Raw genomic sequence first — 14,969 nt, forward strand, 5'->3', positions numbered from 1 at the left:
GTATATTGATACCAACTGATGTTCATAAAGAGAGTAATAACAAACATTTTAGTTTTCTCAAAAGTATTCATATTAATAAATCTTATCCCATAATTCATTTACAAAGTTGTGTCATTCAATTATTGCATATATGAATATATAAAAAATATATTTGTATTAATTGAAGGTGTCCATAAAATAATGCGAAATAAAAGTATGAACTCTTCCGATTCACACTAATATATTTATTGACAAGAATTACCATACAAAATTACCATACCCATTACCATACATCATTTACAAAATAGGTGTGATTTATATCGATATCTAAGTTCTTCATCAAGTAATAGAGAATCTGAGTCACATTATACAAATGTCACTGCTTCTTTGAAAGAGAGCTTGAACAATATTTCAATCGGCTCTGAAAGCAAAGAAACAAAAATTCAATAAACAATGTAACAAAAGTTGAAAAAAATAAGCTAAAAAAAGAATTAAATTCAGAAAAACGGTTTTTAAAAATACACTTTTTATGAATGCATTGGAATATAGAAATTTATTTAATTTCAATATTTTTTTATATTTTTTTTTACAATCCGAATTACTATCCTGTGCTTAACATAATGTTTATTGGCAAAGCAAATTTCAGGAAAATGAGTCATAAATTTGCTTAAACTTGAGAAGTATCTGCAAAATATTTAAATCTGCATTTAAAATATTATTCCCTCGTAGAAAAGCCTGTTTCACAATATAGTACAATATTGTGCGTTATTATATGATATTAATCAATATTATACTATATTATGAATATTGATCAATGTCATAGAATATTGTACAATATTTGTGTACTATTAGAGTTAATATGAATAAAAATGCAAACTTTATATTGTTTTAGATTAGAAATTAAAATACACTGCTAAATAATACAATATTGTGCGATATTATATGATATTAATCAATATTATACTATATTATGAATATTGATCAATGTCATAGAATATTGTACAATATTTGTGTACTATTAGAGTTAATATGAATAAAAATGCAAACTTTATATTGTTTTAGATTAGAAATTAGAATACACTGCTAAATAGTACAATATTGTGCGATATTATATGATATTAATCAATATTATACTATATTATGAATATTGATCACTGTCATACAATATTGTACAATATCTGTGTACTATTAGGGTTAATATGAATAAAAATGCAAACTTTATATTGTTTTAGATTAGAAATTAGATGACACTGCTAAATAGTACAATATTGTGCGATATTATATGATATTAATCAATATTATACTATATTATGAATATTGATCACTGTCATACAATATTGTACAATATCTGTGTACTATTAGGGTTAATATGAATAAAAATGCAAACTTTATATTGTTTTAGATTAGAAATTAGATGACACTGCTCAAAGTTTAGATGCACCACAATGTCCTCATTTTTTAAGGGAACTTACAGAAAATAAGGGAAATGCATCATAAAATGAATAGAATAGCTGAAGATTTTTAAAATATTATGAATATTGTATCCTTCAAAATCTGAAGCTTAAAAATATTTTTCTGAAGAAGCCATTAAGATCAAGTTACATTCATGAATAATTTTAGCTACCATTCATCTTGACGAACCAGTTGGTCACCAAAGGCTGTTAGTCTAGAATAAATCTGATGGAGAAAGTTTTCAACAATACGCTATCCATACCAGAGGTCGACCGTCTCTTAGAAGTATGCAATTTCTATTCAGAAATTATTTTAAAATCTCGTTTACAATCTTATTTAGTTACCTTCAAATAAATGAAAACGAAAACAAAAAATTATTCAAATAATAAGAGAAACTTGTAATGGAACTATGTAATGGAAAATACTGTAATGTGAAAAATTCGTTCAATGTGTAGTTCTAAGTTACGCATCTGACGACGAAAATCCATGTTATCCATCCTTATCTTAGCAAGGATAAAGATGGCACTTCTAAGCTCAGGTTTAGCACTTAAATACACATGTTTTTTTATTTATTTATTTATTTTTTTTTTTTTTGCCTTCTCACACAAAATTTTCTTTTTATGATTTTTTTTTTTAACTCGTGCAAAAAAAATTTGGATTTCGCTCACGAATTCATATTATACCTATTAAAACAAATTTAGTTCAATACATATTATTGATTTTATTTTGAAAATAAAACCATTCATTGAAAAAATATGTTGCCATAATTTTCTAAAATAATTTCCCATTAATGTAATCACAAACTGGCTACTCCGACCCAGCAGAAGGCACAATGAAAAAAACTGAATGACCGGACTACAGCAAAAGCAAACATTAAACAAGGATTTATGTCTTCTTCAACAACGAAAACGGCATTAGATTTGAAGCTGAGCGTCGAATTAACAAAATACTCCAGCATTACAAAAGTTGCGAATGAATCGGGACTTTGGTAAAATGGTGCATAAATGAGAAACAAATAGGAGGTCCCTTATAGTGAATACTCCTAAATTCATTCATTTAGCTGCTCCCCTTTTCCGAACCATATGAATGATTTTCGTGGTAAATTCGTATATGATATGATTCGTATATGATTATAGAGCAATCCAAACAATAGTAAGAACCTGCCGATTTGGGGTATGAATACGTATTAAAAAGAAATAAAATGTACAAAATCGAGAATAATTTCTCATGAATGGTTGACCTCTTCGTCGTCCATAACGCGGCTGCCGCATTCAAGCGTAACTTAAGCAGGGCGGCCGTAATGCTCTTCAAGCGTTCTTCAACAGTTTAAAAATTTTAAATGTTTAAATCTCTTTGTAAATGTTTACTTGATTGAGTTTTTATTTTTGTTTGTTCTAATCTATATAGAGGTATCTGTACTAATATATATTAGTGTAGAGAGATATATATTAATACTAATCTGTACAGATATATAATACTAACCTGTACAGAGAAAACAACACTATATTCGGTGAAAAACAGAGAACCGTAGGGGAGAAATTTTATCTGATAGGAGAGAACGGCGAAAGGATAAAAGAAAACTGTTTATTCCAACAATTAGGACTACAGATAGGAGACTACAACAGATAGGAGACTACAAAAGAGGACAACAGATAGGATACTATAAAATAAAAGATGATATCTTATCAAGTCACGCTTTTATTTGTCTCAATTTGTTTAATATGAGAAGAGATAAAAATGTGCAATCAATTGTTCACTTATTTTCTGACGTGACCAAGTAATAAAATTTTATGTAGCTGTGAAATTCTCATGAAAATACAAATTTTAATTAAGAGCATAATAATGAATAATAAATTTTAGAAACTTAAATAAATCGGTTAATTTTAATTCGATTCTCTATCAGTAAGTACTAACTAGAAAACATTTACTCCAAAATGAGTAGCAGATTAGACATAACAGGATGCAAGAAGATATATTACTTTTATGTGCTGCTTTTAAATATCCTAATTTATTTCAATTGAGAGAAAAAGAAATTTTGTAATCGATTTTTCACTTAATTTCAGATGTGTTTTCACAGCTGTGAAATCCTGATGAAAGTATACATTTTTTTATAATTTTAAAAGTTAATTAATATTTAATTGATTAATTTGACTTTGAATTTTCAATCCATAAGTACTATCAAAGGAATCTACTTTCTCCCAAGTTAGTTCTTGTTTCGTTGTTGTTTCTTATGGCACTTGCCACGGACAAGCCCACTGTTACGAAGACAGCGATTTAAGCCGGAGTGGGAGCGTCTCTTGTTTTTATAGTAGCGCCAACTAGGACCAAGAGTACGACTTGACTACTCACGCATCACTCATTCGCTTGCACAACCCCTTTTTACAGGAGGGCACATTCACACATATGACAGATAGAACAACGGAAGAACAACCAGGCCCAAACCGGGACTCGAACCTGGGACGCGCAAATCACGGGGACGACGCTCTACCTTTATGCCAGGACGCCGGCCCAAGCCAGGATGTTCAAGAGTTATGAAGATATATTATTTTTACAGGCTTTCTTAATTTGTTTTATGTGAATGGAAATGGAAATGGAAAATTCAAAAACAATTTTTCTCCCCATTTCATTATGTGCTAATGATATGAAAATTTATATAGCTGTGAAATCCAGATGAAAATACAACTTCTAAATAATCTTAAAACTTAAATAATATTTTATAGGTTAATTTTAATTGGAACTTTCAATACATAAGTACAAATTAATAAAATTATTTACTCCAAAATTAGGTTGGGAACAGCAGATTAGAGATACCAAGTGTAAAAGAGATATATTATTTTTACACAATTTTACTAAGCAGCTGGTTTCGAGTCAGTAAAAATAGAATTTTGTTATAAACTTTTCATTCCCTTGTGGATGTGGTAAAGTTCTAAAATTTTATACCCATATAAAATTTTAATCAAAATACAACTTTTTAATAGTAATTTCAGTTTAATTATATTAACGTCCCTTTTTAAAGCAATACTGTGGATCTTTTGGGACGCATCTAGTATTTTTGAACAGTGGCCAGATGACGAGGACGGCACCTGAGCTGGTACCTTCCCCCTCTCCAATCTTCCACGCCATACCGGCTGAAGAACGTTTGCCCCAATGGATTTAACATGCATTAGGCCCGCTTACAGGACGGTACATGGATGGAATTGGATATCGAACATAAACCCTCTGGTTCCGAAGCCGAGACCATCAGGCCACCGCAGCCCAATAATAGTTTTAGAAATCATTATTATGATTAATTACTTTTAATCCAAATTTCTATCCGTAATAGAAGAGCCATATATTAATAAATAAGACGATAATCGATTTAACAATATGTGTGACATAATATATATATGACGTCATTAAGGTCCATAATAGTTATGGAATTGATTTAAGAACGGTGTTAACTAGGGATAAGTAAGAAAGAATAAAATAAAGATCTAAAATAAATTTTATTTCTGTACCAAAAACAAGCAAATAAATCAATAATAAAAAAGGGCGTTAGAATAAAATTGTATTCTAAACTTAAAAATAATTCATATGAAATTATAAGGAAATTATTTTATCTCTAATATCAGAGGAAAGATGATTTTTAAATATTCATTAAATACAGAAATATATAGTAAATCTAGTTAAAACTCTAATTTGATTAGAATTAAATTTTAATTTGATTAAAATCTATAAATGACTCTTGCATTCTCTTTAACATTCTTATTTAAAAATACTATCAACTTCTTAAAAGTATTATTATAAACATGTTTTACTAAACACTATTTTTATTGTTTCAACTTTGTATAATTAGTAATTCTGCTATTAGTAAAACTTTACTACTTGCAATAAAGGAGTATGGATATTTGTGTAGACGTCCCCTTTGATACTCAAAAGACCAAATCATTTGACCTAGAGCCACCATTGGGATAGGGAAAGTACAATTCGTAATGATTTTCCATAAGTTTAAATTGATTAAAAATTAATTGAGATTTTGTCGTTTCGCAGTGACTACTTCCAAAAATATTATTGTAAAAAAATGTCTTTTTAAGGATATAAATTTAAATATATCATTTTTTTCTTAGTATTTTGAAAATGTTGAAATGTTATTTTTGAATAATTTTCAACCATAGTTTTCATTGTTGCGATGCAAATGCAAATATTTTTCGTTGTTTCATCAAATATTAATCGCATGATTATCATTCATTAATAAAAATTAGCGAGGGAAGTATCTTTATTATTTGAGCAGTTTACTAGCTGAATAAGATATTGAACTTACGGTGAATGTCGTGAATGATAACATGCAGCTAGAGTATTTAGACGCGCATGAATTTAATGGTTCTATGAAAATATGTCGGTGAAAAAATCATGAGCATCAAGTTGCAAAAAAAAAAGAGAGATTTAAATGAAATTAAATTGGTCGAGTATTTCTAGTAAACAAGTTTATCACTATAAGCAACTACTTATAAATGCAGTAAAATCTTAAAAAACAATATCGCGAAAGCATGGCTTTGAAAATATAATTTTGATTATCTTCTGCTTTTCAATCTTTAATATATCTTATAATTTATTATTATAAATTTTATAGAATCTTGAAATCGATTCCTTGTCCAATTCTTTAAAAGATGACGCTATTAATACGGCATCAAATATTAAATAAAATATAACGATTAGGTTGATTTATTACAGCATAATACTTTAAAATATAGTACTCTCATCGAAATCACACTACTACTGGGAATTTCAATAAAGTTTGACACATAAAGAAATCGATTTTAAAAAATTCTAAATTCTTTTTAAAAAAATAAAACAAGGTAATTTAAATAAAAACATGTGAAAGCATAAGAATTGGTATATCTAACCTTTGGATTAATTCTTAAAACTGAGATGCATTGTTTCTGCGGCTAATTGTACTTTAGTTTTCATTAATTTTTCCCAATGTTCAGAGCTCATTATAATCTTGCTGTTTTTCAAGATGAAGCTCTGTACAATACCTTTCAGCTCATCGTTTTGATGCATATCTGCTAGAAGTAGAGCCTCGCAGGCATTGGTCACAGAAAGGTTAGCTTTCAAGTAGGATGAACATATGTCCTTTAAAGCGAGAATTTGATACTTATCAGCGCCTACATACAGCTTACTTGCAGTATCCCAATCAAGCTCTTTAACTTCGGATTTGTAGATATACCGAAGGAGGCCAGTGACTGTATCATCATCCAAGTCTTCGATATCCACGCATCCATTATTTGTCTCCACTTTGCTCGAAAACATGGCTTTGAATACTGGAGACCGAGCACTGAGGATAAACATATGGGCTGAATAGGTCCGAGTTCTTGTCTTCAGTTTTATATCAGAAAGAGTGCCCTTACTTATTAATGATTGTAAATTATCGATCATAATGCTTTTATATAGAGGTTCTTCTTTCAGCAGTAATTTGAAACTCTCATTTAAAACATTTTTAGAAACAGACAATATGTCCTCATCATTAGAAGAGCAATTATCCAATTCATAATTTTCAAAAGCGATGTAGTCGCAGGTGATTCCCTCAGTTTTTTCAGATATTGTTTCAAAAGTCATCACACACTTACATTTGAAGGAAAGAACGTCATTCGGTAAATAAATGTTCTTCTTCTCCATTAATTTCTTCTTCGTAAGTAGCATCTTTAATTCGAACGATTTGCTTTCATTGAGTGCGTCGTACCAAATTTCATCTCTCAGGTCTGCGATTGTATTTTTAGAAATATCTACTGCACAAAAGTGGAAACCGGAGTATTTTATTCTTTTATCGTATACAATAGTGCGGAAATGAAGTTTTTCATCGGGAGTTAGAAATAAGCTAAGAGACATCCGCTTTTTGTTGCTCTTCAACGATTTGATCACATAACTTTGTCCAGATTGAAAAACGCTGAACTTTTCAATGTTCCACATGAATAACCTTTTCTCCACCTCTACACGGGTACGAGCAATACATTGCACATTTTCCGAGAATTCTCCAACAGTTTTCCATATTCTACAACCAATTTTTAATATATCCTGTTGATGAAATGCTGAGCTTGCAGGTAATACATTTTCTCGTTTCACGCTCCATAAGAATCCATGTGTGCTTTTATCGTCACAAATTCTTTTTACTATGTTAGTCGAGTTTGAGACAGTCCCATTCAGAGAAATGAAGAAGATCTTATAATATATTTCTACGGGTGTCTCTTTGCTGTCAGGCAATTTGTGTAACTGAAATCCAATATTGTCCTTTCCATATCTTGGATAAAGCAACAAAGCCCACTTCGATTTCATAATTTGATCCACGACAAAAATGGGACTTTGAATGTACTGTTCATCTTTCTGCCAACAATAGCGTGCATTTTCTAATTTCCAAATGAAAGTGAAACACTTTCTTTGGTTTCCAGTCTTATTTGCCATCTCTTTCTCCAACAGAAGAATACACCAAGGCACCTTTTACAATCAGAAAGACAAAGTTTACTGAGAGAAGATGAGCAGCAGAATTGCTTTCACTCTTTCAAAACGCAGTTATCAACAAAACGAAACCGATAATGGGATGATATCTTTTGGAATTCATTTATTTTTCTGAATATTATCACTCCAAGTGATACGAAAATAATTTCCTCTACCGCAATACTTGGATTGACATTTATGGATACCAAATGATAGCGAAATTTATTTCTTTAAATGCAAACGATGTGTTGAGAGATGTTAGTAAAGAAAATTTATTTTCTTAACGATGCGTAGATATTGCATGTCAAAAAATTAATTAATAGAATAACAACAATAAAAGTGTTATGCCACTCGAGCTAAAAGTAATTATGCTAAAATGTTTGCTTGTTGTCGCAACATCCTCCTCACCCTGGTCAACCTCCAGAGGTATGTCCAGTTGAATTAAACGGGTAATCTCTTTTTCTTCGACACAAAATAGATGTTACAAGTCAAAATATTAATTAATAGAATAATAACAATAAAAGCCACTCGAGTTAAAAGTAATTATGCTAAAATGTTTGCTTGCTTGCCGCAACATCCTCCCCCACCCTGGTCAACCTCCAGAGGTATGTCCAGTTGAATTAGAAGGGTAATCTCTTTTTCTTCGACACAAAATAGATGTTACAAGTCAAAATATTAATTAATAGAATAATAACAATAAAAGCCACTCGAGTTAAAAGTAATTATGCTAAAATGTTTGCTTGCTTGCCGCAACATCCTCCTCACCCTGGTCAACCTCCAGAGGTATGTCCAGTTGAATTGGACGGGTAATCCCCTTTTCCTTCCCCCCCCCCCCCAAGGATACAAGTAGGGATTTTTCCGTCACGACCATCGATTAATTTCAGCATGAGAGTTTTTTTTTTCCACATATATCGTGGGCGTAGATCTTCTTGTAATAGGACCAAATTTCCTATTCGTGTTTGTGATGATTGCTTGACATTTCTCACTTGATGATATAAAAGTAACTCCAAAAGTTATTCTTTGGACCATCTTCTCCAACCCATACCCAGTAAATCTTGCTAGTTCTTGGAAATATTTGTGAGCTTGTTATTTTTAGGCTCAGGTCCGAATGGGACAATGGTCAACTTTCGATCAATTAGGAAAGGAGTTGGGGTCGAAGCTTCCTCTGTATCATTCTCCCTATGCTCATAAATCAAAGGTCTACTGTTGAGAATGGCTTCTATACCCACCAATACCGTATTTCCAAGTGATTTTCGAAGGCATCATTTGGTTCATCTTGTAAATAAACTCTTCAAAAAACGTGCTTGGCGTAACAGCATGTAACCTAAAATGTTAGTGGTGATTGGTTTCGTTCTGTTCTAAACCATACTGTTTCTTTTCAGACTTTTATTTCAAAATGGAAAGGAGGAAAATTTCAAAGTTACACAAACGAACCAGCAGGAAAGTTCTATTTTCTCGCATACCTCCACATCATATGGAAACGGAGGGATATACGGAGCTTACATTATTTTTGGACAGTATAAAGAATATACCTTTTGGTACAATACTCCTTTCTTTTCATTAACAGGGCTCAACATTTTATACTGACAGATATATAAAAGTAATACAAGACAGGCTAAAATTCGTTTTTCTAGCTAATTAGGAATTAAAGTTATGGAGGTTCACAGGCACATGATATAAGATTCAAATGCTATTTATATATATATAGATAGATATAGATATAGATATATAAAATTTCCTTATCTAACTTGTTCAGTTTTTGAGCTATTCCATTCATACACAAAAGAAGCAGAGGCAGGCAGAATCATTATTGATGAATTTTGTTCAAAATTTAATAGAAGTGTGAAAGTTGCAAACTTAATGTAATCTATCTAGTTGGTTCCATTTATTTATTTATTTAACTATTGTGTTAATATGAGGAAAATCCAGAAAATAAATTTCCTATGGCCCATAAAAAACATAATTACATAGAAAGATATATTGCAATAGATAAAGCAATATTTTGGCATCTTTTCAACATAATAACCACTGTAACCGTAGGATAAATTTTTATAGTCCAATGGCAGTACTATCAAGCAATGGATATTAATGACAACGCTTCACAGTGGTCTGCAAGTCTTCGATTGAAAAAGTGGTTACGAAATAGAAATTTCTTCAAGAAAAGATGGAGGTCGCTTGGAGCAAGATCGGGAACTATAGGATAAATTGTCAAACAGCTCTCAGTGAAATACCTGTGGATAATTTGCGTGTGTGCGTATGTGGAATAGGCCGTATACGGTGAATGTTATCGTAGAACAACACAGAATAGCAACAAGCATTCGGCGCCTCTTCATCTGAATGTTTGGCATACATTCTCTAGTGTTGCGCAGTAACATTGAGCGCAGAACCTAATCTAGTTGCGAATGAAACCAAAATCGTTTTCATTTTTTCATCAAACATTTGATAAAATGGTTTATGTTTAATAACTGTGTGGTTTACATGACAAATAAAATTGTGAAGTTACAATACTAAGAAATTTAGAAGACAAAGGAATCGGACATGCACGCTTTTAATAATATTCCGATGTCATGAAACTGGTCTCCATGCCGAATAAGCAGATCATATGTCAGGCGATTACATTAACACAGCTTTGATGTCTAACAATTTGACGGAAACATGGACCTGAAATTTAAATTTAAGAATCTAACTGAAATTAAATATAACCAAATTTCTGGAGAACCAGCTGGTATGAAAGGCGACTAGCAAATAATAAGCAATAAGAAATCTTTTTAAATAAGTTTATTTATATAATTTTAAGGAAATATTCAAATAATTATATTTTTATAATTATTTTTGATTACATATAATTTAAAATAAGGCATATGTCAATTTTTAAATAATTTCTTGACCGGACATAGGACGAAACCAATAGACTATCATCCGAACAGTTTATAAAATCAATAGTAATAACAAAAATTTTCAATGAACACTTAACATTTCAATAAATAAAAAGCATAAATAAAAGCTCGTACCTATTTAATCTAGTCCTTAAATTTAAGACGCATTGTTTCAGCGGCTAATTTCACATTAGAGTTCATCAGTTCTTCCCATTCGTCAGAATATATTATGTCTTTCCCGTGTCTCAAGATGAAGTGTTGTATATATTCTTTGAGATTGTTGTCATGATGCAAATCGGCCAGCACTAGTGCCTCACAAGCATTACTGAGACAAAGGTGATCCTTTAAATAGGATGAACAAATATCCTTTAAATCTAGAATCTGATATTTATCAGCCGCCTCATACAACTCGGTTGCACTGTCCCATTCCCATTCTTCAACTTCGGCGCTGTAAATATATCGAAGCATACGCAAGACAGTGTCTTCATTCAAATCCTCTATATTCACACATTCGTTGACCTTCTCTTTCATGTCGTTCGAAAACATTGCTTTGAATACGGGAGACCGGACACTGAGAATACATTTATGGACAGGATATGTTTTATTGCTCGTTTTCAATTTTATGTCAGAAACAATGTTATCATTCAGCAAGGACTTAAAATCGGCGATTAAATTACCTTTGTGAACAGGTAACTCATTTCTTTTCTCTAAGATACGATCGCCAGGTTTCTTTTTTTCAATGGCGGTGGAATCAGAATTGACCAAGTCAATTTCTTCGAGTGTTTTTCCGGAAGAACAAGTGCATTCGCACCACAGGGAAAGAATATCGTTTGGTAAATAAACACTTTTCTGTTCCATTAATTCCTTCTTTGAATAAAACAGTGAGAATTCATTAGCGTCACTAGGTTCACGAATCCAAAATTCACTTTGGAAGCATTTCATAGCATTTTTAGAAGCGTCTATAATACACACTTGGAGGGTGGCACTTTTTATGTTTTGGAAGTTGGGAATAATTTGGAAACGAATCGCTTCTTCAAAAATAAATCCGCCAGTTAAAAATAATTCTAAGGTCATGAACTTCTCATCTGTGTTAATTGATTCTATTTCATACGTGTGTTTTATACCAGTTTCAAGAGTGCTGAAATTTTCAATGTTCCACATGAAAGACCTTTTCTCAACAACTATGCGGGTGCTAGCAAAGCATTGCACGTCCTTCGAAATTTCTTCGGCACTTTTCCATATCCTGCAGCACGCTGTAAGTGTGTCCTGGGAGAGAAACTCTTCTCTCCTTTCAAAAAATACTTCATTCCTTGACGCAAAATCCCAACTTCCGATAAATCCATCCTTTTCAATTATCACATTTCTTCCTTCCAATGATTTCAGAACTATTCCATCAGCTGATAAAAAAGCGAACTCGTAGTCTATTATCACGTCATCGTCATTCCCATTTCCTTGTCGCTGTAAAATAACGCCTATGTCATCGCTTGTACATAAAGCATGTATCTCCAGTCTCCACTTCGTTTCGTGTATTTCATCTACTTTAAAAGCTGGACTTTCAACGTATTCTGAATCAAACTGTCCACAATAGCTAGCATTTTCCAGTTTCCAAATAAAAGTGAAGCACTTTCTTTTACCGTCATTTCTGCTCGCCATCTTGTAAGAAACTAAATAAGCGCGAGGAAGAAATCGCTAAAATGCAACTTAGATCAAAAACACTCAACAAGAAAAAGAGGAAATGTAGTTTTTCAGATAAGCGTTTTGTTTATCTGGCTCTAATTTATCGCCAAAGGTTGAAGTTATTGTGCAACTAGGTTACTGTTCATTTCAGTATTCTGAAACGACCACTTTTGAACGATCGGAAGGATGAGTTCATTTCCGGAATTCTTCGTCATTCTTTGACCTTGATTTTCTCCCTATTAGATACTTTTTTGTTCTATTTTTATTTTTATTTTTTCTCCACGTGTATGTGAATTTCGTGTCGTTTCTGTTCACATTATTTTAATTCACTCTGCGAGTAATCAGAGTTTATTTTGTTTTTAATTGTAAACAACCTTTCCTTTCATCTTTCCTCTCACCCCTATTGTGACGAATTAAACCCGTCCTAACGCATGCGCAAAGGCACGGAGGGTTTTAGAATCCGTTGTCAAACAAAACTTATGAATAGAAAGCTTGTGATCTTTACCAACTTTTTGGCGATTAATCGCCGACAAGCGATTTGCACAAAAGTATCAAAATTTTTCATTTTTTTAATAAAGTATTAAATAAAGTATTTTTAATAAAGAAATAAGTATTTCATTTTTTTAAATAAATGAATAGAACAGTGCTATCTTAAATTTCGTTACTATGGTGGAAATATGTGGATTAAATAATTAGTTAATTAGAAAAATTTTTAATCTGAAGCCCATAATTTGTAAAATAGTTCAAAAAACTCAGCTTGACTTCTGATGTTATATTTAAAATCCAAAAAGAACAATTTTATTTAAGATTTTGAAATTCATAGTCGGTTGAATAATAATATTTCATTTATTATAAAACGAAATCAAATTTCTTTCAGAAATTTCTCAAAACTTATTTATAATTATGGATAAATATGAGCAAAAAAAACTTTTTTTAAATTTTATATTATTTCTTTCTTTGTGTAATAATAAAAGCAAGCGTATATAAGTGAACATTAAATTCAGAAACAAGAAAGAAAAAAATAAGCAAAAATTTTGAAAAGAATGTCTTATAATATTGTTTGTCACCAAGTTGGAAGATGGAAGAAATCATGAAAACAAGTCAAGAAATATTGCTTTCCAAATGAAGAAAAGGATCCAATGATATTTAAATTAAAATGTTTTTCTGCCTAAATAGTGACCGATTTAAATTAAATAAAAATAACTTACTTTATTTTTTACCATCTTACTTTTGCGTAGAATAGTAGAATAGTTCATTATATATATGTTCCAGCAAGACAAGTGTTGCCACTCCGAAGTTTTTAATAATACCAAACGATATTCTTACAATATTGTGCATCCGGTTCTTAAAACTCCAACTCTCTTAACTTTTTAACAGAAAGAAACATTGAAATCATTAAAATCAATAAAAAAGCACCCTAGTACTCCATTTAAAATAAAGTTTTATTTTATCATTTATTTACATTTACAAGAAGAAATGCTTTGTCTTGTTCTGATATGATACATGCATCATATTACAATATTTCTTTTGAAAAATGACATTAATCCATTAATGTTTTTAATCCAATGTAATATTTTTAATACATAAGTAAATATTTCAACTTTAAAATGGTATAAATCTATTCCTATGCGCTTGTTTTAATTTGTTGTTTACAGATGGCATCCCGTCAATTAAATAAAATATGTTCTAAAACTATTTTATTTTTATGTTTTTCAAGAATTACAGTATTCACGATGTCAAGAAAAAGTAATTTTTTTCAAATTATTTATAAATAACTGTATCTGCATTTGGCATCTATTGTTATGAATTATATGTACTGCTATGAATTGTATGATTTGTATGTACGGCTATGAATAAATCTTTAGTCTTTGGATTTTTATGACTTCATATAACAGTTTTATAGCTTTTTTGCTATTTGGAGATCGTTTTTTTTTTTGGGGGGGGGTGAGGGTTAAAATTTTTAAACTTAATTAAAAAAATTCAATTTTATATTTTTTAAAATATTTTTTCATTTAATTAGACATTTTCTGCAACCAGTACACAAAATATTTTTGAAAACAAAAATAATACAGGTATTAATAGATTAATACTCACACTTCTTGCTTTTTTTAAGCGTAGTATATAGACCTGGAAGAAATAGGCGGTGGGGGGGGAGCTGAGAGGTATACCTTTTAGATTTCTCTTATGTTGACATGTTGGTTGATTTAGTCTGCAAATTTAGAAGGTCAGTCTGCAAATTCTTTAAGATAATAATTCTTTTATTACTTCGATAAATATTTCTTTTATTGAAAGAAATATTTATTGACCCATTGTAATTAGCTGACCTCTATCACTTGCAGAAATTTCCGATTCTGTTTCATATGAAAGGAATACTCTTTTAACTTTTTTTTATTCACTAGTAGACTTTGGCGATCACATATTCACTATTAATGACTTCTAAAAAATTTTACTTCATTATTTTATATAACTTTGCTAGTAATTACTCCCTCAGAAAAAAAATTTAAAAATGTCAAATTT

General features: G+C 30.8%; 1 protein-coding gene across 2 annotated transcripts; it reads right to left on the minus strand.

The window, feature by feature from the left end:
* Positions 1 to 209: 209 nt before the first annotated feature.
* Positions 210 to 12,483, minus strand: LOC129989085 (speckle-type POZ protein-like). 2 transcript variants are annotated; one of them, XM_056097409.1, is made up of 2 exons: positions 10,911 to 12,483; positions 210 to 400 (listed from the first exon to the last, which is right to left on the minus strand). In XM_056097409.1, the coding sequence occupies exon 1, from the start codon at positions 12,426 to 12,428 to the stop codon at positions 10,920 to 10,922; it is 1,509 nt and encodes a 502-aa protein (XP_055953384.1). In that variant the 5' UTR covers positions 12,429 to 12,483; the 3' UTR covers positions 210 to 400; positions 10,911 to 10,919. The 2 variants fall into 2 exon arrangements, with proteins under 2 accessions (XP_055953384.1, XP_055953383.1); XM_056097408.1 differs by lacking the exon at positions 10,911 to 12,483 and adding an exon at positions 6,315 to 7,952.
* Between the last annotated feature and the right edge of the window lie 2,486 nt (positions 12,484 to 14,969).

Source organism: Argiope bruennichi, chromosome 10, assembly GCF_947563725.1.
Source record: "Argiope bruennichi chromosome 10, qqArgBrue1.1, whole genome shotgun sequence".
Classification (NCBI taxonomy): domain Eukaryota; kingdom Metazoa; phylum Arthropoda; class Arachnida; order Araneae; family Araneidae; genus Argiope; species Argiope bruennichi.

What these genes read in the sequence shown, in the direction of transcription:
- LOC129989085 (XM_056097408.1), bottom strand. Translation starts at nt 7,866, where the DNA reads ATGGCAAATAAGACTGGAAACCAAAGAAAGTGTTTCACTTTCATTTGG.